This window comes from Loxodonta africana, chromosome 11 (genome assembly GCF_030014295.1).
Source record: "Loxodonta africana isolate mLoxAfr1 chromosome 11, mLoxAfr1.hap2, whole genome shotgun sequence".
NCBI classification, from domain to species: Eukaryota; Metazoa; Chordata; class Mammalia; order Proboscidea; family Elephantidae; genus Loxodonta; species Loxodonta africana.
Genome location: NC_087352.1, coordinates 5,629,979 through 5,656,912, shown reverse-complemented (window position 1 = coordinate 5,656,912; position 26,934 = coordinate 5,629,979). Strand labels below are relative to the sequence as shown.

Here is a 26,934-nt window from a genome sequence, read left to right as displayed (position 1 = left end):
CTGCCAACCTTTTGGTTAACAGCTGTAGCTCTTAACTGCTACACCACCAGGGTTTCCTGGGCACAGACGGCAAGGCCAAATCCTCATTCCCTGCCCTCAGTGTCACAACCTCATGGATACAATCACTGAGGGCACAGTGTAGTCCTAGCAACAACATCACACACATGAGCAGCACACATTCCTACACAGACACTATCACACAGGCACAGGAACTGAAAACACTCATACACACATATCTGTCACAAACCCAGGGACACCAGTGTCACCCACGTGACCTCTGGCACACACAGTTTTCACAGAGTGACAACCCCTCTCCCTCCCGTAACAGACACCTGAGTCTTGGAGTCATGGTGTACGTTTGGTATACCTCACACCAAGTCCAACCCAAACCCCATGACAGACCCAATTCTTCCATCAGGGACCTCTTCGGGTTCCCCTTCATCCCGAAATGACAGAGGCCAAGACACGGGTGTAAACAATGCTTTATGGGCACAGGGTGGGGACTGGACAGGCCTCCAGGTAATAAATAACACGTACTCGCAATGGCAGGGCCAGGCGGGGAGTTGGGGCCACATGGCCCTGGTCTCAGGCTTTGGGAGCTCTTGGGACATGGTTAAGGGTTAGCAAGATGGGAAGCAGCAGCAGGTATGGGTTCCCTCTCCCCCGTGGCTCAGTCTCGCCCCACATCCAGGCCAGGGAAGGGGGACAGGTGCCAGGGCAGCTTCTTTGGGGCCAGGGCAGGTGGGGGGCACGGCCTCCCAGGGCCTGGGTCTGGGCCCCAGCCAGAAGGGCAGGTCTGGTCCTGGAGAACAGGTGAGCTGAAAGAGAAGGATACGGTAAACAGGAGGGAGGCTGGGTCCCTGTCTCATTTATGGGTCTCTTCCTATCCTCCTCCGTGTGTCCATCTGTGTAGTCTTTTCTCTTTCTCCTACAGTTTCTACAATATCTATCTGTTGACTTTCTTCTATTTCTCTTCTGCAGCTAATTTCAGGGTCTCTCTGGAGTCCCTGGGTGGTGCAGTTAACACACTTGGCTGATAACCAAAAGGCTGACAGTTCAAATCCACCTAGAGGCACCATGGAAGAAAGACCTAGTGATCTACATCCAAAAAAATCTCCCACTGCAAACCCAATGGAGCACAGCTCTACTCTGGCACACATGGGGTCACCGTGAGTCAGCATTGACTCCATGGCAAGTAGTTGTATGCCTGGTTCCTGAGGGCTGTCCTTCTGTAGAAAGGAATCACAATGTCTGAATACCTCACCCCCTTCTTTCTATCTTTATTTTGTTTCTGGATCTCCCTGATTGTAGGTCTAATTCCAGTATTTTCCAAACTGAGGAGACACAGTAGGGTAGCAGCTCTCACTTTGGCTGCATATAGCACTACCTGGGAACTTCTAGAAATCCAGAAATCACTTCGGACTGTCGGGGGTTGAGGCCCGGAAATCAGCATGTGTTAAAGCACCCAGGTGATTCCAATGTCCGGCAGTGCATTAGAGAACCAGATCAGCATGGTGTGCCTTGAGCAGTTTTTTTTTAATTGAAACAGAACAGGAAATATCAGAGTGCATCATATGCATCATATTTAATATCAGTCCACAGAGACAGTGGATTGGTGGCTGTCAGGGGCTGGGAGGAGGAGGAGTGGGGAGTGACTACTTAATGGGCGTCTTAGTCATCTAGTGCTGCTGTAACAGAAATACCACAAGTGGAAGGCTTTAAGAAAGAGAAATTTATTCTCTCATAGTCTAGGAGGCTAGAAGTCCAAATTCAAGGTGCCAGCTCCAGGGGGAGGCTTTCTCTCTCAGTCAGCTCTGGGGGAAGATGCTTGTCATCAATCTACCCCTGGTCTAGGAGCGTCTCAGTGCAGAGACACCAGGTCCAAAAGATGTGCTATTCTGGCTCTTGTTTCTAAGAGGTATGAGGTCCCCCTGTCTGTCTGCTCATTTCTCTCCTTCATGTCGCAAAAGAGACTGACTTAAGACACAACCTAATCTTGTAGATTGAGTCCTGCCTATTAACATAGCTGCCACTAATCCCATCTCAGTAACATCATAGAGGTAGGATTTACAACACACAGGAAAACCACATCAGATGACAAAATGGTGGACAATCACACAATACTGGGAATTATGGCCTAGGCAAGTTGACAGATATTTTTGGGGGACACAATTGAATTCATGACAATGGGTCTGGGTTTTCACTTGGAGTGATGAAAATATTTTGGAACTAGACTGGTGGTGATCGCACAACACTGAATGTACTAAATGCCACTGAACTGCTCACTTTAAAAGAGCTAATTCAAAGTTACATGAATTTCATCTCAATTAAAAAAAAAAGATTACTGGCATCAGGGAAACATGTGGTTTAGTTTTATATGTGTGTGTGACTGTAAAAGATCAACATGCAAAATATATCTCCTCCTTCGGACTGCAGTCAACACAGTTTGAAAAAGCACTCTCTTATAACATTTGATTCACTGAGGACAAACGCTAAACAGACTATGCTATGCAGTGAGGTTAATACTAGACCCCCATCCATTTCTGTGTAGCCAGGATCTCCAGCAATGTTAGGCAATAAGAAGAAAAATAACAAAGAACTCGTGTTTACTGAGTTTTTACTAAGTGTTGGACCCTGTCCTAAGTACTTTACATGAATTAACTTATTTAATCTTCTTAACAACCATATGAGGTAGGCACTATTATTAATCCCATTTGACAGATAAGGAAACTGAGTTGAGGGCCAGAGAGGCGAAATTATTTACCCAGAGTCACACAGCTAGAAATGACAGAGTCGGGGGTAAAACGCAGGCAGCCTGGCTCCCCTCTGGTGTAGAAGTTCTCACTTCGGATGTATGTATTAGCCAAACACCAAATAGAAGACAAACGCTGTAAAAGTAACAATGACCAAGTGTACAGAACTGACTACTACCCATCTGCCAGTCTGTCGTACTGGGGTGGCTTGCATATTGCTGTAATGCTGGACGCAGGGCTTCAAACTGGTTCTTCCTGGTTCAGTCATGGCTGAGGAGCCAAAACCAGAACAGACCCTAATTTTTTTAATTTGGATGAACTGGAACAGTACCCAGAACAGGAAAAATTCCGAGTGGAAGCCCAGCTGGAAACTTAATCTCCCTCTTAGAAAACAAGCGCAGCGTTAAGTATTGCCAAGCAACCAATCTCTTGCCCCTCAGATTTTGAGCAGAGTTGGAAACAGTGGTGCCCTGCTCAAAGATGGCGACCAACTGTGCCACTTTGAATGTGTGTCACTCTCCACGGTCCTGCCAATAATCCAATCTTATGCGTCAGGCTCCTAAAAGGGCTCAATACACCTCTTCCAAGTCTCCCATTCCAGGGCTTCAACCTGTAATTTTTCCTATTCTAGTTACCATGCCAAACCAAAAACCAAAACCTTTGTTATCGAGTCAATTTCAACTCATAGCAACCCTACAAGACAGAGTAGAACTGCCCATAGGGTTTCCAAGGAGTGGCTGGTGGTTTGGACTGCTGACATTTTGGTTAGCAGCCAGACACTTAATCACTGCGCCACCATGGCCGCAAGTTATCATGCTGGAACACCCAAATTGTAACAATCTGGGTCTGTTCTGGTTTCACTTCGTCAGCTGTGACTGAACCTATTCAAATTGGTTCAAAACCCTGGCTGGAAGCTATGCCACCAAATATTTCAAACACCAGCATGGCCACCCATGGTGTACAGGATTCAGCAGAGTTTCCAGACTAAAGCAGACTAGAAAGAAATGCCTGGCAATCTACATCCAAAAATTAGGCAATGAAAACCTTACAGATCATACAACAGAACAATATCAAACTTGCTTTCTTTGGACAAATCATCAGGAGAGATAAATTACTGGAGAAGAACATTGTGTTGGTGAAGTAGAGGGCCAGCAAGGGAAGGGAGACCCTCGGTGAGACAGACTGGCAAAATAGCTGCAAAGATGACCTCAAACATGCTGGCAATCATAAGGATGATACAAGACCAAGCAACATATCACTCTGTTGTACATAAGGTCGCCATGAGTTGGAGTCAACACAACAGCAGCTCTCTATGTACCTATCTACTCCCCGGGTGGCATAAATGGTTAAGTGCTCGACTACTAGCTGAAAGTTGACAGTTCAAATCCACCCACAGGCACCTTGTATAGCAGACCTGGCCATCTGCTTCCAGAAGGTCACAGCCTTGGAAACTCTGTGCAGCAGATCTACTCTGCACATAAAGGGTCGCCATAAGTCAAATCAACTCAATGGCAACTAACAATAACAACATCATCTATCTATATATTTATCTGGAGCTAAACATTTAGTGGGGGGTTGTGAGACCACTCAACTGGGAGAAGTAACCTCATCTGGGAGGCCAATAAAGGTTTTCTGAAGGAGGAGTCATTTTGAAAGAGACCAGAAGAAGAGTAAGAGTTGGCTCAAGAAAAGAGGCAGCCTGGATCAAAGGAGAATGAAGAACACGAAGGATACAAGGTAATTACGAGCCCAAGAGACAGAAAGGGCCACATAAAGCAGAGACTACATCAGCCTGAGGCCAGAAGAGCTAGATGGTGCCCAGCTACACCGATGACTGCCCTGACAGGGAACGCAACAGAGAAACCCTGAGGGAGCCGGAGAGCAGTGGGATGCAGACCCCAAATTCTCATCAAAAGACCAGACTTAATGGTCTGACTGAGACTAGAAGGACACTGGTGGTCATAACATAACCCCCAAACCTTCTGTTGGCCCAGGACAGGAACCATTCCCAAAGCCAACTCTTCAGACAGGGATTGGACTGGGCACTGGGTTACGGAGGGATGCTGGTGAGAAGTGAGCTTCTTGGATCAGGTGGACACTTGAGACTATGTTGGCATCTCCTGCCTGGAGGGGAGATGAGAGGGTAGAGGGGATTAGAAGCTGGCGAAATGGACAAGAAAAGAGAGAGTGGAGGGAGGGAGCAGGCTGTCTCATTAGGGGGAGAGCAATTGGGAGTATGTAGCACGGCATACATACATTTTTGTGTGAGAGACTGACTTGATTTGTAAACTTTCACTTAAAGCACAATAAAAATTAAAAAGAAAAAGAAAGGAGGCAGGAGGGGAACAGCTAGCCAAGTTCCTGGCAGGTGCAAAGGCATAGAAGGCAGAGAGAACACTGCCCAAAGGACTCATCCTCGATTCTTCCCTCTCTGCTTGTAACTCCACATCCATTCCATCAGAAGATAATGTTGGCTCTGGCCATAGAGTGCATCCAAAGTCTAACCACTTCTCCCCATGACCACTCTAGAACTGCCAATGACTCCAAGGGAGGGGAAAAGATGAAGCACAAAGGGGAGAATCAGCAAAACACACACAGTCAGAAAGGTGGGGACGGGACCAGGATCTTGCAAGCCGTGTCAAGCAGTTTGGACCGAGAATGGGAGAACAAACAAGGCTTCCTGGAGGAGAGGAGACCTGGAGGAGAAGGGGTGGTAGGGGAAGGTTACTGGGTGTTATGGATTGATTGTGTCCCTCAAAAAGATATGCTGAAGAAACATTCAACAACAGATTTGAGCAGACAGAAGATAGAATAAGTGAACTAGAAAACAGGGTAACTAAACTTATCAAGTTTCAAGAGAAAAGAATAGAGAAAAGTGAACAAAGTCAAACGGAAACATGAAATTCATTAAGAAATAGAACATCAGGATTTTTGGAATTCCAGAACAATAGGACAGTAAAAAAGGCATCAAAGGAATTTTCCAAGAGGTAATTACAGAGAATTTCCCAGACTTAAATAAAAAAATGAGCCTGCAAATCCAGGAAACTAGATGAACTCCAAGCAGAAGGAATATAAAAGGTCTCCACCATGACACATTGTAAGTTACTGAAAACCAAAGACAAGGAAAGAATTCTGAAAGCAGCAAAAGAAAAGCACAATATAATGTATCAAGGGTCCTTCATAACAATCAGTGTGGATTTCTCCTCAGAAACCCTGGAGGGTGAGAATACAATGAAGCAACACATGTAAAGTACTGAAGAAAAGCAATTGTCAACCAAGAATTCTTTACCCAGCAAAGTAATTCCAAAATGAGGGGGTAATCAAGATATCCCCAAATAAACAGAAGCTCTGGGAAATTTGTTAACTACCAGACCTGCTCTGCAAGTTACTTAAGGGCGTTCTTCAGACGGAAAGGAAAGGACAGTCGACAAATACTCAAATCTGCACATGGGAAAGGACAAAAAAAAAAAGAGAGAGAGGGAGGGAGAGATCTCCAATAAAGGTAACGACACAGGCAAATATAAAGACCAAGTATATGGTATTTTCAGGGAGTAAACTCAATAGTTAAGTTCCACAAGCAATGAAACATCAACTGCGTAAGAAGTAAGTACACATTAAGCCTAACGGATATAGGATGTATAATGACACAACTAGATACTCAACAACAGAAATGGGGGCGAGAGAGGCAAAACAGGAATGGAGATTTAGTATGTTAATGTATTTGTTATTTGCGTGTTAAATGTTGGCAGCAAGCTGAAATAAGTTGCTGTAATTGTAAGTTGTTCGATGTAATATTTACAGTAAATACTAAGACAATACTTAGAAAAATACACAAACCAGGAGCAAGAAATCAAAAAGACAATGCAAAAAAAGAAGCTAATCATGAAAAATAACAGTAATATGGGCATAATGGGACAAAGAAGGTATAATACCCACAAAAAAAAACAACAAAATGAATGAAGTAGGTACTTAATTTTCAGTAATTATCTGAAATGTAAATGGCCTAAATTCCCCATTCAAAAGAGAGAGAGTAACACAATGGATACAAAAAAAACATGATCCATTCTTATGGTGCCCACAAGAGACACACCTTAGACACAAGGATACAAACAGACTGAAAGTGAAAGGATGGAAAAGAATATACCACATAACTAGCAACCAAAAAAGAGAAGGGGTGGCCATACTGATACCAGATAAAACAGACTTTAAATCAGCATCTATTAAGAGACAAAAAAAAAAAAGATATTATGTAATAATAAAACCAAAAACACGTTGGTGTCACCTCACTTCTGACTCATGGCGACTCTGTAAGACAGAGTAGGACTCCTCCATTGAGTTTCCAAGGCTATAATCTTTACAGAAGCAGATTGCCACATCTTTCTCCCGTGGAGTGGCTGGTGGGTTTAAGCCTCCAACATTTGGGTTAGCAACCAAGTATATGACCACTGCACCATCAGGGTTCCTCTTGCATAATAATAAAAGGGTAAATTCATCAAGATGACATAACAATTATAAATATATACATCAATGCTCCAAAATACACAGAACAAATACTGACTGATATGAAAGGAGTAACAGACAACTTCACAATTCCAGGCAAACCATCTAAAAAGAAGATCAGTATGGACTTCAAGGACTTAAATAATACTGTAAGTCAATTAGGCCTTAGGGACATATACAGAACACTCCACCCATCATCAGAATAATACACACTTTTCTCCTGTACACACGGATCATTTTCCAAAACAGGTCATATGTGAGGCCATAAAACAAGTCTTAACAAATTTAAAAAGGCTGACATTATACAAAGTATCTTCTCTGACCACAAAAGGATAACATTTGAAATTAACAGCAAAAGCAAACTAGAAAACACACAAATCCATGGAAATTAAACAATGCACTATTAAATAACTATTGGATTGACGAAGAAATCAAGAGTGAAGTAAAAGACACCCAGAGATAAATGAAAATATAAACAAACTTAGGAAAAGCAGTGAAGGCCGTCCTCAGAGGAAAATCTATAGAGATAAATGTCTACATTGAAAAAAAAAAGGCGGGGGTCTGAATTACTGGGCTGAGGGTTGGGGACCATGATCTTGGAGGGCATCTAGCTCAATTGGCGTAACATAGTTTATAAAAAAAATGTCCCACATTCTACTTTGGTGAGTAGTGTCTGGTGTCTTAAAAGCTAGTGAGCGACCATCTAAGATACTCCACTGGTCCCACCCCATCTGGAGCAAGGAAGAATGAAGAAAATCAAAGACATAAGGGAAAAATTATTCCAAAGGACTAATGGACCACAACTACCACAGCCTTTACCAGACTGAGTCCAGCACAACTAGATGGTACCCGGCTATCATCATCAATTATTCTGACAGAGATCACAATAAAGGGTCTCAGACAGAGATGGAGAAAAATGTAGAACAAAAATCTAACTCACAAAAAAAGGCCAGACTTACTAGTCTGACAGAAACTGGAGAAACCACAAGAGTTTCACCCTCGGATACCCTTTTAACTCAGTACTGAAGTCACTCCTGAGATTCACCCTTCAGCCAAAGATAAGAGAGACCCATAAAACAAAGTGAGACTAAATGTGTACGCCAACCCAGGAGCAAGGACAAGAAGGCAAGAGGGGACAGGAAAGCTGATAATGGGGAACCCAAGGTAGAGGAGGGGGGTGTTTACACATCGTGGGGTTGGCAACCAATGTCACAAAACAATATGTGTATTAGTTGTTCAATGAGAAACTAATTTGCTCTGTAAGTCTTAATCTAAAGCACCAAAAAAAAAAAAAAAAAAAGGTCTCGAATAAATAGTCTAACTCTACAGCTTGAGTAACTAGAAAAAGAAGAGCAAACTAAACCTAAAGCCACTAGAAGGAACGTAGAAGAAAAGAAATAATAAAGATCAGCACAGAGATAAATGAAATAGAGAACAGAAAACAGTGGAGAAAATCAACAAATCCAGAAGTTGGTTCTTTGAAAAGATCAATAAAATTAACAAACTGCTTGCTAGGCTGACAAAGAAACCAAAAGAGAATATGCAAATAACCAGAATGAATAAAAGCAAAGACATTACAACTGACCCAACTAAAGTATAAAGGATCGTAACAGAATACTATAAGTAACAGTACTCCAACAAAACGGGTAACTTTGACAGAAAGGGCAAATTCCTAGAAGGATATAACCTACCTAAATTGACTCAAAAGGAAGTAGAAAACCTCAACAGACCTATAACAAGTAAAGACATTGAGTCAGTAATAAAAAGGTTCCCAAAAAAGAAAAGTCTGAGACCAGCCAACTTCACAGCGGAATTCCATTGAACATTTGCAGAATAACTGACACCAATCCTGTTCAAACTCTTCCAAAAAGTAGAAGCAATACTCCCTAACTCTTTCTATGAAGCCAGCATTACCCTGGTATCAAAGCCAGACAAAGACACCACAAGAAAATAAAATTAGAGGCCAATAGCCCTTATAAATATAGATGCCAAAATTCTCAACAAAATACTATACCCATTGCCATCAAGTCAATTCCGGCTCACAGCAACCCTGTAGGACAGAGTAGAACTGCCCCATAGAGTTTCCAAGGAGCACCTGGTGGATTTGAACTGCCGACCTTTTGGTTAGCAGCCATAGCACTTAACTACTATACCACCATAAACCAACAGCATATTAAAAGAATTATACATCATGATCAAGTGGGATTTATCACAGGAAGGCAAGTTTGGTTCAACATTAGAAAATCAGTCAATGTAATAAAAAAATAATAAAATGTAATACACCACATTAAAAGAACAAAAAATAAAAACCCTTAACAAGAAAGGAATAAAAGGGAAGGTTCCCAACATGATTAAGGGCATTTATGAAAAATCAACAGCTGACGTTATACTCAATGGAGAAAGAATGACAACTTTCTCCTTGAAAACATGAGCAAGACAAGGATGCCCACTCTTACCACACCTATTCACTATTTTACAGGAAGCACTAGCCAGAGCAATAAAGCAAGAAAAAGAAATAAAATGTATCCAAATTGGAAAGGAAACGGTAAGACTACTTATAGATGATATGATCCTATATATAGAAAATTTTAAAGAATCTACAAAAAGCTTCTAGAACTAGTAGAGGAGTTTAGCAAAATTGCAGGATACAAGGTCAACACAGAAGACTAAGTTGGGTTTCTATACACCAGAAATGAGAAATCTGAGTAAGAAATTAAGAAAACAACTCCATTTACATCTAAGAGAATAAAACATCTAGGAATAAATTTACCCAGGGGTGTGAATGACTTGTTGTTGCTGTTAGGTGCTGTCGAGTTGGTTCCAACTCATAGCAACCCTATGCACAAGAGAAGGAAACACTGCCTGGTTCTGAGCCATCCTCACAATCATCATTATGCTTGTTGTTAGATGCCATCCAGTTGATTCTGACTCATAGCGAACCTATGCACAACAGAATGAAACACTGCCCGGTCCTGCACCATTCTCATAATTGTTGCCATGCTTGTGCCCACTGCTGCAGCCACTGTGTCAATCTATCTCCTGCAGGGGCTGCCTCTTTTTTGCTGACCTTCTACTTTACCAAGCATGATGTCCTTCTCTAGCCACTGATCCCTCCTGATCACATTCAAAGTAGAACTCAGTACAGTTTTCGAGGCTGTGATTTTCTGGAAGCAGGTCGCCGGACCTGTCTTCCGAGGCGCCTGTGTGTGTGTTCAAATCACCAACTTTTTGACTAGTAGTCGAGTGCTTAACTGTTTGCACCACCTTATTGGTTGTACTAGTGTTCTTATAAAAGAGAAAACGACACACAGAGACAGGGAGACAGAGGAAGAAACACCTGGAGCTACCAGAGGCTAGAGGGCAAGCATAGAACAGATTCTCCCTCAAGCCTTAGAAGGAATCAACAAGGCTGACACCCTGGTCTCAGACTTCCTATCTCCAGAACTGTGAGCCAATACATTTCTGTCCTTATAAGGCACAGAAACTGTGGCATTTCGGTACGGCAGCTGTAGGAAACCAATGTACCAGGTGAGAGAGAGAAGAAGCGGTGTTCCTGGCAGAGGGAACAGCATGGGCAAAGGCCCAGAGAAAGTGAAAGAACGTCAGTGTGGCTGGAACAGGCTGGGAGGCAAGGTGTAGCGTGAGCTGAAGTTGATGAGGCTGGCAGGGGCCAGTCCCCGTGGGGAGTCACCAGGCTGAGAAGCTCCTGGGAGCCATGGACAGTTTTAAACAGGAGAGGGACAGGATCGAATCTGTGTTTTAGAAAGATCCCAGTAGCTACATCAAGAGGGGGCAAGGCTAGAGACAAAGAGGCCAGGAAGGATATAGAACCTGTCTACTTTTCGACCTCCCCACTCTGGCTCTGCCCTGGTCCTATGAACCATAGTCTCACACCTGGATTTTGCAAGGCCCTCCTCACTGGTCTCCCACCCTCACCCGTGCCCCTGGCAGTCTGTTTTCCACCCATCAGGCAGAGTCAAGCCATGTCCCTTCCCTGCTCAGAACACTCCTCCCATGGCTCCATCCCACCTGGGGTAAAAGCTGCAACCCTTCCCATGGCCCACAGGCCCTCAGTGATGTGCTGTCCTCCTACCCTGACCTCTTCTCTGCTACCCCCACCACCATCCACAGTCTGCTCTGGTCCTCACTCTCCCTCATGTTGGTTATGATTCTCCCTCAGGACTTCTGCACTCCGCTGTTGCCTGTGCCTAGAACACTTCCCCCAGAGCCCCACGTGGCGCCCTCCCTCGCCTCCTTCCAGCCTTGGCTCAGATGTCACCTCCTCAGCAAGGCCCTTCCTCATCATTCTATTTAAAAGTCCACTCCTCCACCCTCCCCACCCTTCCTTGTCCATAGTTCTTATCTCCCAAACTCTACAGTTTACTTATATAACTTGTTTACTGTCAGCTCCATAAGGACAGGGGTTGTTTGTTTTGTGCACTGCTGCATCCTTGGTGCCTTGAACAGGGCCTGGAATACAGCAGGCGCTCAATAAATATGTGAAGAATGGAGCATCAGGGACCCAGGGGACAGAGCTGTCTAGGGATAGCCAAAAAAAAAAAAACCCAAACCAAACCTGTTCCTGCCAAGTCAGTTCCGACTCATAGCAACCCTACAGGACAGAAGAGAACAGCCCCCAGGGTTTTCAAGGAGCAGCTGGTGGATTCCGACTGCCAGCCTTTTGGTTAGCAGCCAAGCTCTTAACCACTGTGCCACCAGGGCTTCCCACAGCTTAGAAGACAGCTCCATTAGCTCAGGTGTTTTTATATCTGCCTCTCTCACTCTGTTTCTCTTGTCGTCTCTCCTTTTTTGCACCTCTGTCTCTGCTCCATGATCCCCCTTCCCAGAAATGCCCCTGCCATCCCTGAGCCCCCAGCATCCCACCTGGTTCCGTAGGTCTCAGCAGCCACAGGGCTGAGGAGTCACGGCCTGAGCACTCCGAGGCTGCCGCAGCTGGCGAAGGGAGGCATCACCATACTGAATGCCCGAGCCCATCCTCTCGGGGTCTAGCTCACCTGTGGAGGGAGGAGAGATCAGGCCTGGCCCCTGAGAGACCCCCGGGCCCAGCCATTCATCCCCCACCGAGCCAGTCAGGGGCCTCACCTGAGTCAATCTTATTCAGGATGGTCCGAGCGCACTTCAGGAAGGCCTCCTCCACGTTCTCGCCTGTGAGCGCACTGGTCTCCAGGAACATCAGCTCTGGTGGGGCAGACACTCAGAAGGTCAGAGCCTCAGCCAGTCCCCACCCTCCACCCCAACACTGACCTGCAGCCTCCCATTCTGTTGCTCAAATGCCCTCACTCCAGGCCCTGGCACATGCTGTTCCTCTACCCTTCCGCCTCCCATATACACACCTGGCTCTTCCTTCAGAGCTCAGTTTAGATGTCTCCTCCTCTAGGAAGTCCTCCCTAACCTCTCAAGTTGGGTCAGGTACTTCCTTTGGGCTCCCATAAACCCTTGGGCCTCCCCCATCCCAATTCTGACCCGTCTGCTTACATCTTCCCATCCCAGACCTGACTCCTCCACCCGCACCTCCCCCATCCCTGCCCAACCTTTACCTGTGCCTACCCCAACCCAGCCCCAACACCTCTGCCCCTTCCTTCCCTGTCCCAGCCTCGTTCCTCCCGTCTCAGCCTCGACCCTCTACCAGTGCCTCCCCCACCGCCCCGTCTCAGCCCTGACCCCTCAGCCCTGACCCCTCCTCCTGCACCTCCCCCTGTCCTCACCCTGACCCCTCTGCCCATGTCTCCCTTTCACAGCCCCAACCCTCTACCTGTACCTCCCATCCCAACCCCAACCCCGCTGGGCTGTCTCTATGAGAAAATGGGCCTATTCCCCCACCTCCACTGGAGTGTGAGCCCCATGACGGCTGGGCACACGGCTGTCTTCATGGCTGTGTCCCCAGAACCATCTAGCATAGGCTCAGTCCCACCATTGTCTACCCATAAGCCGCTTGCCAAGACCTCACAGTAAGAAAAAGCCAGGATTCAAACCCACATCTCTCTAACAGCAAAATCTATCCTCTAAACCTGGAGGTTGCAACTGGGGGACCGTGAGCTGCTCCCAAGCCAACAGATGTGGTTGGTTTGGCCAACACGATGCTTCGAGTGAACTTACATTTGCATACCTTTGACACAGCCTGTGAGCCCTGTCTGTTCCTTTTGGTGCCACTGCCTCTACCTTGGGGTCTATTCTAGTCCTACCTCCCTCATTTACAAAACGTGCCTGTCCCCTGGGGCCACCTAAGTTTGCAATCTCTGCTTGCCACCTGAGTTGGCAATACCCTTTGTTGCCTCCCCATGGGGACAGAAACCATTGCAGCCAACATTTGCTGAGCACCCACTACCAGCCAGGCAGTGCTCTGAGGGCTTCCCACTGGCGACCTCCTTTAACATCCACAGCATGCTGCGAGTCAGACGCATTGTGAAGCCCATTTAACAGATGAAGAAACTGAGGGCCAGTGTAGCAACAAAGCTCATGCACAGTAACACTTAGGTTGGGGCCCAGAGCTTGGAACCTCCACACACCCCCTCCACAGACAGTCACAGAGAAGGCCAGGTGGATAGGCCCCCCATGCGCCCACAGGGCCCTCACCATTCTCCTGGGCAAAGCGGGAGGCCTCCAGGAAAGTGACCTCGCGCTCAGGCTCCAGGTCCTTCTTGTTGCCACAGAGGATGACCACGATGTTGGGGCTGGCCAGTGTGCGGGCGTCCGTCAGCCAGGCAGCCAGCGAGTTGTATGTCTCCCGGCTGCACAGGAAGGAGAAAGGAGGGAGGCAGGAACAGGAGAGGGGCTGTCCATGCCACCCACCCACTCCGTGCACCCACCTGGTGATGTCGTACACCAGCAGGGCTCCAGCTGCCCCTCGATAATAACTCCGTGTCACCGACCTGTGGGGCCAGGGGGACCCAGTCACCCCTGAGGCTGGGGTCTACCCCGAGATTGCCCCCCTCTGCGGAGAGAGACTGGTGTTTCAGAGGCCCCCCTTAACTGCTGGCCCACCCCCAAAACCTGGCCTTGGTCTGGTCTCACTCTAAGTTCTCTATCTCGCGGCCTCTTTGCCTTGCTCAGTCTCTAGCTCTCACTAGCTGTCTGTCTGCCTGACTCTGAGTCGCTCTTTGTGTCTTCATTGTTTTCTGTCTCTTTCTCTGGGTCTCTGTGTCTGTCGCTGTGTCTGTCTCTGTCTCTGTCTGTCTGTCTCTCTCTCTCATGTGTGGGTCTCTATTTCTTTTCTGGCTCTCTCTCTCCTTTGTCCTTGCTCTCACTTTCCCATTCATTCATCAAACATTTTCTGAGCACCTCCCCTTCGCCCAGCCCTGGCTGAGTGCTCTGCAGCTCCATCTGCCTGCCCCTCTCCTGCTGTGGCCGACTCTGTGTCTCCCTGTGTCGCCCACTCCACAAGCATTTGCAGAGCACTTCCTGCAGATGCAGCCCATGCTGTACACCCATCTCTCCTTGGCCCCTCCTCTCCGTCTCTGGGCTATGTGCACCTCATGCAGCTAATCGACACACAGATATTAACTCAACAGCTATTTGGTGCTCCCCACTGAACACGCCTCTCCAGGGACTGGACTCGCCCCTTTCTCTCTCCGGAACCTCTCTCTGTTTCTGACTCTCTCTCTTCTGGCTTCTGTGTGTCTCCCTACTTTTCCACAGACATTTCCTGAAGACCTACTCTGTGCTATTGTTGTTAGGTGCCAACGAGTCAGTTCCGACTCATAACGACCCTATGTACCAAAGAATGAAACACTGCCTGGTCCTGCGCCATCCTCACAATCATTGCTATGCTTGAGCCCACTGTTGCAGCCACTGTGTCAATCCATTTTGTTGAGAACCCTGCCGTATCCTTATATGTCTCTCTCTCCCTTGACACATCCATTTCTCTATCTCTGGATAGCCCTGCTCGACTCTTGAAGACTTTTTCCGTCTCTCCATCTGATTGGCCTCTGCTTCTCTTTGCCTCTCCTTCTTTCTCTTATCTTTCTCTTCTCTCTTTCAGTTTCTGCCTAGCTCTCTCCCTTTGTGAGTATGTGTATCTCTCTTTCAAGTTTTCTCTGTTTCAGTCACTCTCTCTCGCAGTCTCTCCCTTTAACCTCCAAGTCTTCCTTTCTCATCAGGTCTCCTTTCTTCCTGGGCATGTCTCCACTCCTGTGGCCACATGGTCTATTACAGTGTCCTTTGGAGTCTGTCTAACTTTCCCTGGCTCTGTCGCTCTCCGTCTGTGCTTCTTTCTCTATTACTCCTTCCTCTCACTGTCCTTCTCTCTTGGGCTCTCTCGGTCCTTGGCTTTATGTATCTGGTAATCCTGGCCTTCTGTCTCTCTCCCCTTCTCCTTGTCTGCTATCTCAGCATCTCCTTGCTCCTGTTGCTGTGTCTCCGAGTGGCTCTGAACTTCTCTCTCCCCCTCTCTCTCTCCTTGGGGGTCCAAGCCTACCCAGTGCCCACCTACCGAAACCGTTCCTGGCCGGCCGTGTCCCAAATCTGTAGCTTCACAGTCTTCCCACCCACGTTGACTACCCGGGATCCAAACTCCACGCCAATGGTGTGGTTGGAGTCCTGTTTAACTGGGAGTCGGATGGAGAGAGGAGGCAGTGCCAGGGCTCAGAGGATTCCTGCCCTCCATGGCCTCTACAAACCCATTTTCATTGCTGGGCTGGCTGAGGCTCAAGGAGGACCTAGCAAGGAGCAAACACCAAGGCAAGGACCGAGCAGCCAGCTCTAGGGTTGCACCTACGGCCAGCTCTGCCCCTGCCCGCCCCCACCAGCTGCCCACTTGCCCATGCCATCCCCATGCCCACAGCTCCTAGAGCCACTCCCAGAAACTCACACTTATTCTCAATGAACTGATGAAGGAGACATGATTTGCCAGTTCCTGCACTGCCGATCACCAGGAATTTGAAGAGGAAGTCTGGGCAAATGGAGCCAGTGACAGGATACCCACAGGGAGAGAAGGGTATGAGAAAAAGATGGAAACAGAGAGACTGTCAGATTCGGAGAGAAATGGACACATGCAGAAACAGAACAACTGTCAACAACGGTAGCAGATACTCTTACACAGTGCTTACCATGTGCCAGACATTGTTCTAAAGTTCTTACGTCAACTGTTCACGCAATCCTCAGGAAAACTATGGGGAGGTACCCAAAAACCAAACCAAACCCAGTGCCGTCGAGTCGATTCCAACTCATAGCAACCCTACAGGACAGAGTAGAACTGCCCCATAGAGTTTCCGAGGAGCATCTGGCGGATTCGAACTGCCAACCCTTTGGCTAGCAGCCGTAGCACTTAACCACTATGCCACCAGGGTTTCCTATGGGGAGGTATACTATAATCATCTCCCTTTTCTGGATGCGGAAACTGAGGCCAGGTTAACTGACTTATCCAAGGTCACACAACTAGGAAGTATAGCAGAGCTGAGATTTGAACCCAGGTCAATAGACTCCAGAGTCAAGGTCTTAATTATTGCATTGCTAAAACCTTTTGAAAGCCATTTTATCAAGAACAAGGGTCCTATCTGATCTGGCTCTTAACCTTCTCAACTTCATCTCCATCACTTCTGACTCATTCATTCCAATACAGTTCCTTCATTTTATTCCCTGGAAGTGAAAAACTGGTTCCCTCTGCCTTTCTATATTTGCTGAATGAATGCAGCTCCCTCTGACTCCTAAACCAGTGCTCTTCCTACTGTACCCTATCCCCAACTCGTAGTGTACATTCATCCTGATTTTCCAATTCCCAATCTCTCCTTCTCTCCCTCAGCCCAAAGCCCTGCCCCTATTTCCCTCAAGTGTAAGCAAGCCCCATCCCTTGCCACTGAGCCTCACCCCTAACTCACATACAGCCCATCTCCAACTCCATTCCTACCAAACCCGTGGTCCGTTGAGTGGATTCCCACTCACAGCGACCCTACAGGACAGAGAACTGCCCCATAGGGCTTCCGAAGAGCGGCTGGTGGATTCAAACTGCGATATTTTGCTTAGCCCACCAGGGCTCAACCCCATTCCAGACCTCTCAACGGAGATCAGCCCCAGGGTCCAGAGCATCCCTTCAAGGTTCTCTCTATCCAATTAAGCCCAACTCCTGCCATTCACATAGTCGGCTCCGCCCCATCCACTCAGGCTCCGCCCCAATAAGAAAGGGCACCCTTTCCCTCAAGGTCTAGGCTGGATCCATCCTGACAAAAATTCAAATTCCGCCCCCAGTTCTATTTAACCCCGTACTAGACCCTCAGGCTCCGCCCGAATTGGTTAAGCTCAGCCCTATACACACCAAGCCCCTCCCAACATCCACAAAGCACTGCCCCATAACATCAGACCCCGCCCCCTGACGTTTAAGCCCCGCCCCACTCCCCACAGGCCTCATCCTCTTCTGGGCCCAGCCCCCACCCCACAGCTTCGACCCACCACCCTCACCGTAGGTCTCGGCCATGACTCGGTCGTGGCCGCTTAGGGCCTCAATATGGCGCCGTGGCCGCGCCTGCTCCTCGGCTGGCAGCCACTCCACTCCGGCTGCACCCCGGCTCCTTCCTACTCCCGGGGCCCGGCGCCGGCACTTCCGCCTCCACCCCCTCCGGCAGGACCCGCTAGGGCTGCGGGATACCAGGCCACGCTTCTCAAAGGGGAAGATTGGCTGATTCCGCGAGCAGTGGGAGGGACAAAAGATGCGGATTGGTGGCGTGAGAGGGGCTGAGTCGAAAAGGGCGGGACCAAGGCTAGGGATTGGAGGAGCCAGTTGGAGTAGGCGGTGCAGAGATGCTTTGCTGTGCAGAGGAACGGATTTAGTCAGGAGTTCGAAGGCTGAGTCGAGACTCCGGATTGGATAGGAGGGACTTGGGGGCGGGGATACAAATGCAAAGAAGGGGTTAGAGGCAAGATTGACCGATAGGGCCTGGGAGAGGAGCGAATCTTGAGCTGGCGGGTGCAACTGCTGAGTTCAAAGTCAGGAAAAACAAAAATTAGGGGGATACGCGCAGGTTACCTCCCATCTCCCTTTGCAATCTTCCAAGGAAACCTCTGCTCTGCGATTTACGTCCTCATGGTCTGACTCATTCCAAATAGTTCAACTCCCTCCCATTGGTCTAGAAAGGACAATACAGTCCCCTAATTGGGCTGTTTAGATTGTTCCGTCTTCTCATTTGCTTGTGTCCGACGTCTAAGCTTACGAGCCCGCCTCGGGTACCCCGCTTGGACCAAATAGCCTTTGGAAATCTGCCTAGCAACCACTGACGTTGCCACATTAAGTGGACGGATTGGCTAGATTCAGGAACCCGGAGAAACATTTCCTTCGTACATCCCTGCCCCACCCCATAGACCACAGAGATCCGCAGTTTGCGCTCGCTGATGTATTTGCATAAAGCCAGGGAGGGAAGACAGCAAGGGCGGCGGTAGGCTGGGCTCACTAACAGTAGAAATCCCATTTCTGAAAAAGAGAAAGGGGAAACAGTGCAGAGAAAACCAGACGTTACACCACAACGGATCTAGCGGTTTTATGAAAGTCCGTATTCGCTGGGGGCAGGTTGGCCCCTCAAGTGCTGTGAAAATTAGCCTACAAGAGCCCTCTAATCTTTGCACCTCCCAGCTGGAACGGGGCTTAGAAATCCCTCCCCATTTTACAGGGGAGAAAAATTGAGGCAGGGAAAAAAAATTGTCCCAGTACACATAGCTAGGCAACCACCCATCATGACAACCCAAGAGTTCTCCCTCCAGATCCTGCCCCCACTCCCCTAAGACACTCACATCCGTCTTTACATCAATTTTGCCGGGTTTCAGAGTATGGTCCTCGCGGACAATGCTGCTGGGGAAATAGCCCAGGCGGGCCGCCAGGTCTCCATAGTAACCTTCCTGAACCTGAGGAAGACGAGTTCAAAGCTGGAATCTGGAAAGATGGCAAGCTGGTTCCTGCTGAAGGCCTTTGCACTGTCCCTTCCCTCTGATCTCCACATGGCTGGCTTGTCATTCCAATCTTAGCTTAAATGTCACCTACTCAGAGACCCTCCCTGACTTTCTGATACAAGGTAGCGACCCGGTCACTTTATATTCTCAATTTGCTAATGCCCATACCCCTCCACTAAAATAAAAGGGATTGTTCGCTGCTTTTATCTTCAGTGTCTAGAACAGAACCTGACACTGGAGAAGGTGCCCTATGATTGCAAAACAAAGTAAAAGTGAAATAGGTCACGATATCACCCCAAATGTCTCCATCCGTTTCAGTTTACATCTTCAAATTTTCCCTTCAGGTGAAAAATTGGGGTTCACTCCCACCCCAGGCCCCTGCCCTTCCCTCTTTTGCTCTCCCAATACTCACGCTGCCTCCCCAGAAGAGCCGCCCGCGGCCCTTCAGCTTGGAGAAGACATACACCACTTGGCCCCTATGTATGGTCAGGAAGCGGCAGTCAGGGGCCACATAGTCCTGAAGGGCCACAGCCATGGAAATGGGGTCTGAGGAAGGAACAGAAGGGAATGATAGCCACCTACCACACACAGACCAGCTGGCAACCCAGGTCCCCAATCCCCCTGCCCACGCTTACAGCTGCATTCCTCATCAGCACACAGCTTCCGGTCAGCCAGCTTGGGCATGGGACGACCCCCAACAACCGGGCCTGGTAAGGCAGAAAGCAAGACGATGACACCAAGGATCACTGGGGAACAAGTCATCCTGCACTGTGAGCAACAGAGAAACTCAGGGTGGAATGGGGTCTCCAATTTCCTTCTGCCCTCCCTCTCTCCTGCATCACAAAGAAACCTGTGTTCTCTGTCTTGTCTCCGCCCTAAACCAGTCCCAAATTTCGCCCACAACACCTAGGGACTGCTACCCAGCCAGAACCATTTCAAGGATAGGGTGAGGGCTGGTAGCCCGAGGAAATGCCCAGATAGGCCCAAAGCAGCCCAGGCCACTCCAAGTGACAGCCACCCCCTCAACAATCAGAGAGGCCTCAACAAGTCTGTTAACATATTTAATCCTTCTTCTTTTGGGTCTGCTTAGGTACCTGAGACCTTCTACCGTCCCCTCCAGGGACAGAAGCAGAGCAGCCAATATGGAAAGCCACCATGGAATGTCTTGGGCTGAGGGGAAAAACAAGGCAGCCCTTTGAATTCAGGTTAACAGCCTACCCTAGTTCTCAACTACTGAGAGAATATTGTATGTTGGACCTTAGGCTAGGCAATGTCCTACTCTGATCATGATTAACCCTCATAAAGCCACCTCCTGACTGGGTGACATGGGGTATTTCTCCTCTCTGAGCCTCACTTTTCTCATCTGTAAAATGGAGATAATAAATGCTAATAGTTATATTCACCATGTTTTTTTAAAATAATTTTTATTGTGCTTTAAGTGAAAGTTTACAAATCAAGTCAGTCTCTCACACAAAAACCCATATACACCTTGCTACACGCTCCGAATTACTCTTCCCCCTAAAGAAACAGCCTGCTCTCTCCCTCCACTCTCTCTTTTGTGTCCTATTCGCCAACTTCTAACCCCCTCCACCCTTTCATCTCCCCTCCAGGCAGGAGATGCCAACATAGTCTCAAGTGTCCACCAGATCCAAGAAGCTCATTCCTCACCAGCATCCTTCTCCAACCCATTGTCCACTCCAATCTATGTCTGAAGAGTTGGCTTCAGAAATGGTTCCTGTCCTGGGCCAACAGAAGGTCTGGAGGCCATGATCACTGTGGTCCTTCCAGTCTCAGTCAGACCATTAAGTCTGGACTTATGAGAACTTGGGGTCTGCATCCCACTGCTCTCCTGCTCCCTCAGGGGTTCTCTGTTGTGTTCCCTGTCAGGGGAGTCATCCGTTGTAACCGGGCACCATCTAGTTCTTCTGGTCTCAGGATGATGTAGTTGCTAGTTCATGTGGCCCCTTCTGTCTCTTGGGCTCCTAATCACCTTGTGTCCTTGGTGTTCTTCATTCTCCTTTGATCCAGGTGGGTTGAGACCAATTGATGCATCTTAGGTGTCTGCTGGCTAGTGTTTAAGACCCCAGATGCCACTCTTCAAAGTGGGATGCAGAATGTTTTCTTAATAGATTTTATTATGCCAACTGACTTAGATGTCCCCTGAAACCCTGGTCCCCAGACCTCTGCCCCTGCTACGCTGGCCTTCAAAGCATTCAGTTTATTCAGGAAACTTCTTTGCTTTTGGTTTAATCCAATTGTGCTGACCTCCCCTGTGTTGTGTGCTCTCTTTCCCTTCACTTAAAGTAGTTCTTATCTACTATCTAATTAGTGAATATCCCTCTCTCACCCTCCCTCCCTCCCCCCTCTCGTAACCACAAAAGAATGTTTTCTTCTCACTTTAAACTATTTCTCAAGTTCTTATAATAGTGGTCTTATACAATATTTGTCCTTTTGCAACTGACTAATTTCATTCAGCATAATGCCTTCCAGGTTCCTCCATGTTATGAAATGTTTCAGATTCCTCACTGGTCTTTATCGATGCGTAGAATTCCACTGTGTGAACGTACCATAATTTATCCATCCATCCGTTGATGGGCACCTCAGTTATATCCATGTTTTTGCTGTTGTAAACAGTGCTGCAATAAACATGGTTGTGTATATATCTGTTCATGTAAAGGCTGTTATTTCTCTAGGATATATTCCAAGGAGTGGGATTGCTGAATCGTATGGTAGTTCTATTTCTAGCTTTTTAAGGAAGCACCAAATCGATTTCCAAAGTGGTTGTACCATTTGACATTCCCACCAGCAGTGTAGAAGTGTTCCAATCTCTCCACAGCCTCTCCTACATTTATTCTTTTGTGTTTTTTGGATTAATGGCAGCCTTGTTGGAGTGAGATGAAATCTCATTGTAGTTTTGATCTGCATTTCTCTAATGGCTAATGATTGTGAACATTTCCTCATACATCTGTTAGCTACCTGAATGTCTTCTTTAGTGAACTATCTATTCATATCTTTTGCCAATTTTTTAATTGGGTTATTTGTCTTTTTGCAGTTGAGTTTTTACAACATCATGTAGATTTTAGAGATCAGGCGCTGATCAGAAATGTCATAGCTAAAAACTTTTTCCCAGTCCGTAGGTAGTCTTTTTACTCTTTTGGTAAAGTCTTCAGATGAGCATAAGTGCTTGATTTTTAGGAGCTCCCAGTTATCTAGATTTTCTTCTACGCTCTTTATAATGTTTTCTATACTGTTCATGCCATGTATTAGCGCTCCTAACGTTGTCCCTGTTTTTTCTTCCATGATCTTTATCATTTTAGATTTTATATTTAGGTCTTTGGTCCATTTTGAGTTAGTTTTTGTGCATGGAGTGAGGTATGGGTCTTGTTTCATTTTTTTGCAGATGGATATCCAGTTATGCCAGTACCATCTGTTAAAAAGACTGTCTTTTCCCCATTTAACTGTTTTGGGGCCTTTGTCAAATGTCAACTACTCATATGTGGATGGATTTATGTCTGGATTCTCAATCCTGTTCCATTGGTCCATATATCTGTTGTTGTACCAATACCAGGCTGTTTTGACTACTGTGGTGGTATAACAGGTTCTAAAATCAGGTAAAGTAAGGCCTCCCACTTTGTTCTTCTTTTTCAGTAATGCCTTATTTATCCAGGGCCTCTTTCCCTTGCATATGAAATTAGTGATTGGTTTCTCCATCTCATTAAAGAATGTCCTTGGGACTTGGGTCGGAATTGCATTAAATGTATGGATCGCTTTTGGTAGAATAGACATTTTTATAATGTTAAGTCTTCCTATCCATGAGCAAGGTATGTTTTTCCACTTATGTAAGTCTCTTTTGGTTTCTTGCAGAAGTGTACTGTAGTTTTCTTTGTATAAGTCTTTTACATCTTTGGTAAGATGTATTCCTAAGTATTTTATCTTCTTGGAGGCTACTGCAAATGGCATCGATTTGGTGATTTCCTCTTCGATGTTTTTTTTGTTGATGTAGAGGAATCCAACTGATTTTTGTATGTTTATCTTGTATCCCGATACTCTGCTGAACTCTTCTACTAGTTTCAGTCATTTTCTGGAGGATTCCTTAGGGTTTCTGTGTATAAGATCATGTCATCTGCAAATAAAGATACTTTTACGTCTTCCTTGCCAGTGTGGATGTTCTTTATTTCTTTATCTAGCCTAATTGCTCTGGCTAGGACTTCCAGCACAGTGTTGAATTAAGAGTGGTGATAAAGGGCATCCTCGTCTGGTTCCCGATCTCAGTGGGAATGTTTTCAGGCTCTCTCCATTTAGGGTGATGTTGGCTATTGGCTTTGTATAAATGCCCTTTATTATGTTGAGGAATTTTCCTTCTATTCCTATTTTGCTGAGAGTTTTTATCATGAATCAGGGTGAACTTTGTCAGATGCCTATTCTGCATCAATTGATAAAATCCTGTGATTCTTGTCTTTTGTTTTATTTATGTAGTGGATTACATTAATTGTTTTTCTAATGTTGAACCATCCCTGCATACCTGCTATGAATCCCACTTGGTCATGGTGAATTATTTTTTTGATATGTTGTTGAATTTCATTGGCTAGAATTTTGTTGAGGATTTTTGCATCTACGTTCGTGAGGGATATAGGTCTATAATTTTCTTTTCTTGTGGTGTCTTTACCTGGTTTTGCTATCAGGGATATGCTGGCTTCATAGAATGAGTTTGGTAGTATTCCGTCCTTTTCAATCCTCTGAAATAGCTTTAGTAGTAGTGGTGTTAACTCGTCTCTGAAAGTTTGGTAGAACTCTGCAGTGAAGCCGCCCGGACCAGGGCTTTTTTGTTGTTGGGAGTTTTTTGATTACCTTTTCAATCTCTTCTTTTGTTATGGGTCTATTTAGTTGTTCTACCTCTGTTTGTGTCAGCTTAGGTAGGTAGTGTGTTTCTAGGAATTCATCCATTACTTCTAGGTTTTCTAATTTGTTTGAGTATAGTTTTTCATAGTAATCTGATATGATTCTTTTAATTTCAGTTGGGTCTGTTGTAATATCGCCCATCTCATTTCTTATTGGGGTTATTTGCTTCCTCTCCTGTTTTTCTTTTGTCAGTTTGGCCAGTGGTTTATCAATTTTGTTGAGTTTTTCAAAAAACCAGCTTTTGGTCTTGTTAATTCTTTCAATTGTTTTTCTGTTTTCTATTTCATTTAGTTCAGCTCTAATTTTTATTATTTTCTTCTGGTGCCTGTGGGTTTCTTTGGTTGCTCTCTATTTATTCAAGTTTTAGGGATAGTTCTTTGATTTTGGGCCCTTTCTTCTTTTTGGATGTGCGTATTTATTGGTATAAATTGGCCTCTGAGCACTGCTTTTGCTGTGTCCCAAAGGTTCTGATAGGAGGTGTTTTTGTTCTCAGTGGATTCTGTGCATTTCTTTATTCCATCCTTAACGTCTTCTATAATCCAGTCTTTTTTGAGCAGGTTATTTGTTCACTTTCCAAATGTTTGATTTCTTTTCCCTGCTTTTCCTGTTATTGACTTCCACTTTTATCGGCTTAAGGTCAGAGAAGATGCTTTGTAATATCTCAATGTTTTGGACTCTGCTAAGGCTTGCTTTATGACCTAATATGTGGTCTATTCTAGAGAATGGTCCATGTGCACTAGAAAAGAAAGTATGTTTGGTTGCTGTTGGGTGGAGTGTTCTGTATATGTCTACGAGGTCAAGTTGGCTGACTGCGGCATTTAGATCTTCCATGTCTTTATTCAGCTTCTTTCTGGATGTCCTGTCCTCCACTGAAAGTGGTGTGTTGAAGTCTCCTACTATTATTCTGGAGCTGTCTATCTCACTTTTCAATGCTGAAAGAGTTTATGTATCTTGCAGCCCTGTCATTGGGTGCATAAATATTTAATATGGTTATATCTTCTTGGTTTATTGTTCCTTTTATCATTATATAGTGTCCTTCCTTATCCTTTCTGATGGATTTAACTTTAAAGTCTATTTTGTCAGAAATTAATATTGCCACTCCTGCTCTTTTTTGATTGCTGTTTGCTTGATATATATTTTTTCCATCCTTTGAGTTTTAGTTTGTTTGTGTCTCTAAGTCTAAGGTGTGTCTCTTGTAGGCAGCATATAGACGGATCTTGTTTTTTTAATCCATTCTGCCACACTCTCTCTCTTTATTGGTGCATTTAGTCCATTTACATTCAGGGTAATTATGAATAGGTATGAATTTAGTGCTATCATTTTGATGTCTTTTTTGTGTGTGTTGACCGCTTCTTTTTCCCACTTGATTTTATGTGCTCAGATTTTCTTTATATATTGTCCTTTCCTCATATTTGTTGTTGTTGATTTTGTTTCTGCTGAGTCTGTATTTTTCCTTGTATTTTATTTTGATGAGTAGGATAGTTTGTCTCCTTTGTGGTTACCTTATTATTTACTCCTATTTTTCTAAATTTATAACTTTTATTTCTTTGTATCTCTGTATCTTCCTGTCCGTATGGAAGGTGGATGATTACATTTCTTAGTCTCTCTTTATTATTTTAACGTTGTTTTCTTTTATATAATAACATCGCCGTTACCCTGTGTTGGGCTTTTTTTTTTTTTTTAATCTTACTTTTTTTTTTTTTGGATTTCCCTGTCTGGGTTGACTTCTGGTTGCTCTACCCAGTGTTCTAGTCTTAGGTTGATACCTGATATTATTGATTTTCTAACCAAAGAACTCCCTTTAGTATTTCTTGTAGTTTTGGTTTGGTTTTTACGAATTCCCTCAACTTGCGTTTATCTGGAAATGTCTTAATTTCACCTTCATATTTAAGAGACAGTTTTGATGGATATATGTTTCTTGGCAGGCAATTTTTTTCCTTCAATTTTTTAAATACGTCATCCCATTGCCTTCTTGCCTGCATGGTTTCTGCCAAGTAGTCCGAGCGTATTCTTATTGGCTCTCCCTTGTAGGTGACTTTTCTTTTATCCCTCACTGCTCTCATAATTGTCTCTTTATCTTTGGTTTTGGCAAGCTTGATTATAATATGTCTTGGTAACTTTCTTTTAAGATCTACTTTATGTGGAGTTCAATGAGCATCTTGGATAGATATCTTCTCATCTTTCACAATATCAGGGAAGTTTTCTGCCAACAAATCTTCAACAATTTTCTCTGTAGTTTCTGTTATCCCTCCCTGTTCTGGTACTCCCATCACTCGTAGGTTATTTCTCTTGATAGAGTCCCACATGATTCTTAAGGTTTTTTCTTTTTTTTTAATTCTTTTATCTGATTTTTCTTCAAATATATTAGTGCCAAGTGATTTATCTTCGAGTTCAGAAATTCTAGCTTCTACTTGCTCAATTCTGCTCCTCTTTCTATTGAGTTATGTAATTCTGTAATTTTATTGTTAATCTTCTGAATTTCTGATTGCTGTCTCTCTATGGATTTTCCCAGCTTATTAAACTTTTCATTATGTTCCTGAATAATCTTTCTAATTTCTTCATTTGCTTTATCTGTGTGTTCCTTGGCTTGTTCTGCGTATTGCCTCCTTTCTTTCCTGATGTCTTGAAGGGTTCTGTACATTAAACTTTTGTATTCTGCCTCTGGTAATTCCGGGAATACACTTTCATCTAGAAGATCCCTGGCTTCTTTGTTTTGAGAGCCTGTTGAGGTGATCATGGCCTCTTTCTTTATGTGACTTGATATCGACTGTTGTCTCTGAGCCATCTATAAGTTATTGTATTAGTTTATGCTTGCTTACTGTGTCATAGCTGCTTGCTTTGTTTTGTTTTGGTATACCCATATGGGTTGCTTGAGTGAGCTAGCTTGATTTTT

The 26,934-nt window shown here is 45.4% G+C and overlaps 2 protein-coding genes across 3 annotated transcripts; both read right to left on the bottom strand.

Moving 5' to 3' along the window:
* Positions 1 to 464: 464 nt before the first annotated feature.
* Positions 465 to 17,824, bottom strand: RAB4B (RAB4B, member RAS oncogene family). 2 transcript variants are annotated; one of them, XR_010323313.1, is made up of 9 exons: positions 17,664 to 17,824; positions 16,081 to 16,161; positions 15,703 to 15,817; positions 14,081 to 14,143; positions 13,848 to 14,002; positions 12,357 to 12,452; positions 12,138 to 12,268; positions 4,733 to 4,877; positions 465 to 818 (listed from the first exon to the last, which is right to left on the bottom strand). XR_010323313.1 is itself a non-coding variant. In XM_010600350.3 (8 exons), exons 1-7 carry the CDS (start codon positions 17,677 to 17,679, stop codon positions 12,153 to 12,155), a joined length of 642 nt encoding a protein of 213 aa, XP_010598652.1. In that variant the 5' UTR covers positions 17,680 to 17,824; the 3' UTR covers positions 465 to 818; positions 12,138 to 12,152. The 2 variants fall into 2 exon arrangements, 1 of the variants encoding a protein (XP_010598652.1); XM_010600350.3 differs by lacking the exon at positions 4,733 to 4,877.
* A 704-nt stretch (positions 17,825 to 18,528) lies between these two features.
* MIA (MIA SH3 domain containing) lies at positions 18,529 to 21,496 on the bottom strand. The gene is made up of 4 exons (XM_003420785.3): positions 19,778 to 21,496; positions 19,555 to 19,688; positions 18,987 to 19,097; positions 18,529 to 18,669 (listed from the first exon to the last, which is right to left on the bottom strand). The coding sequence occupies exons 1-4, from the start codon at positions 19,902 to 19,904 to the stop codon at positions 18,649 to 18,651; spliced, it is 393 nt and encodes a 130-aa protein (XP_003420833.1). The 5' UTR covers positions 19,905 to 21,496; the 3' UTR covers positions 18,529 to 18,648.
* Between the last annotated feature and the right edge of the window lie 5,438 nt (positions 21,497 to 26,934).

Excerpts from the sequence above, each read along its gene's own strand:
- MIA (XM_003420785.3), bottom strand. The coding sequence starts at position 19,904 with ATGACTTGTTCCCCAGTGATCCTTGGTGTCATCGTCTTGCTTTCTGCC. Across the intron at positions 19,098-19,554 it reads GGCTCTTCTGGGGAGGCAGC|GTTCAGGAAGGTTACTATGG; the intron begins GTGAGTATTGGG and ends CGTCTTCCTCAG. Across the intron at positions 18,670-18,986 it reads AAATTGATGTAAAGACGGAT|AAATGGGATTTCTACTGTTA; the intron begins GTGAGTGTCTTA and ends TCTCTTTTTCAG.
- RAB4B (XM_010600350.3), bottom strand. Across the intron at positions 15,818-16,080 it reads TCAGTTCATTGAGAATAAGT|TTAAACAGGACTCCAACCAC; the intron begins GTGAGTTTCTGG and ends TCCGACTCCCAG. Across the intron at positions 12,269-12,356 it reads CCTGAATAAGATTGACTCAG|GTGAGCTAGACCCCGAGAGG; the intron begins GTGAGGCCCCTG and ends CTCCCTCCACAG.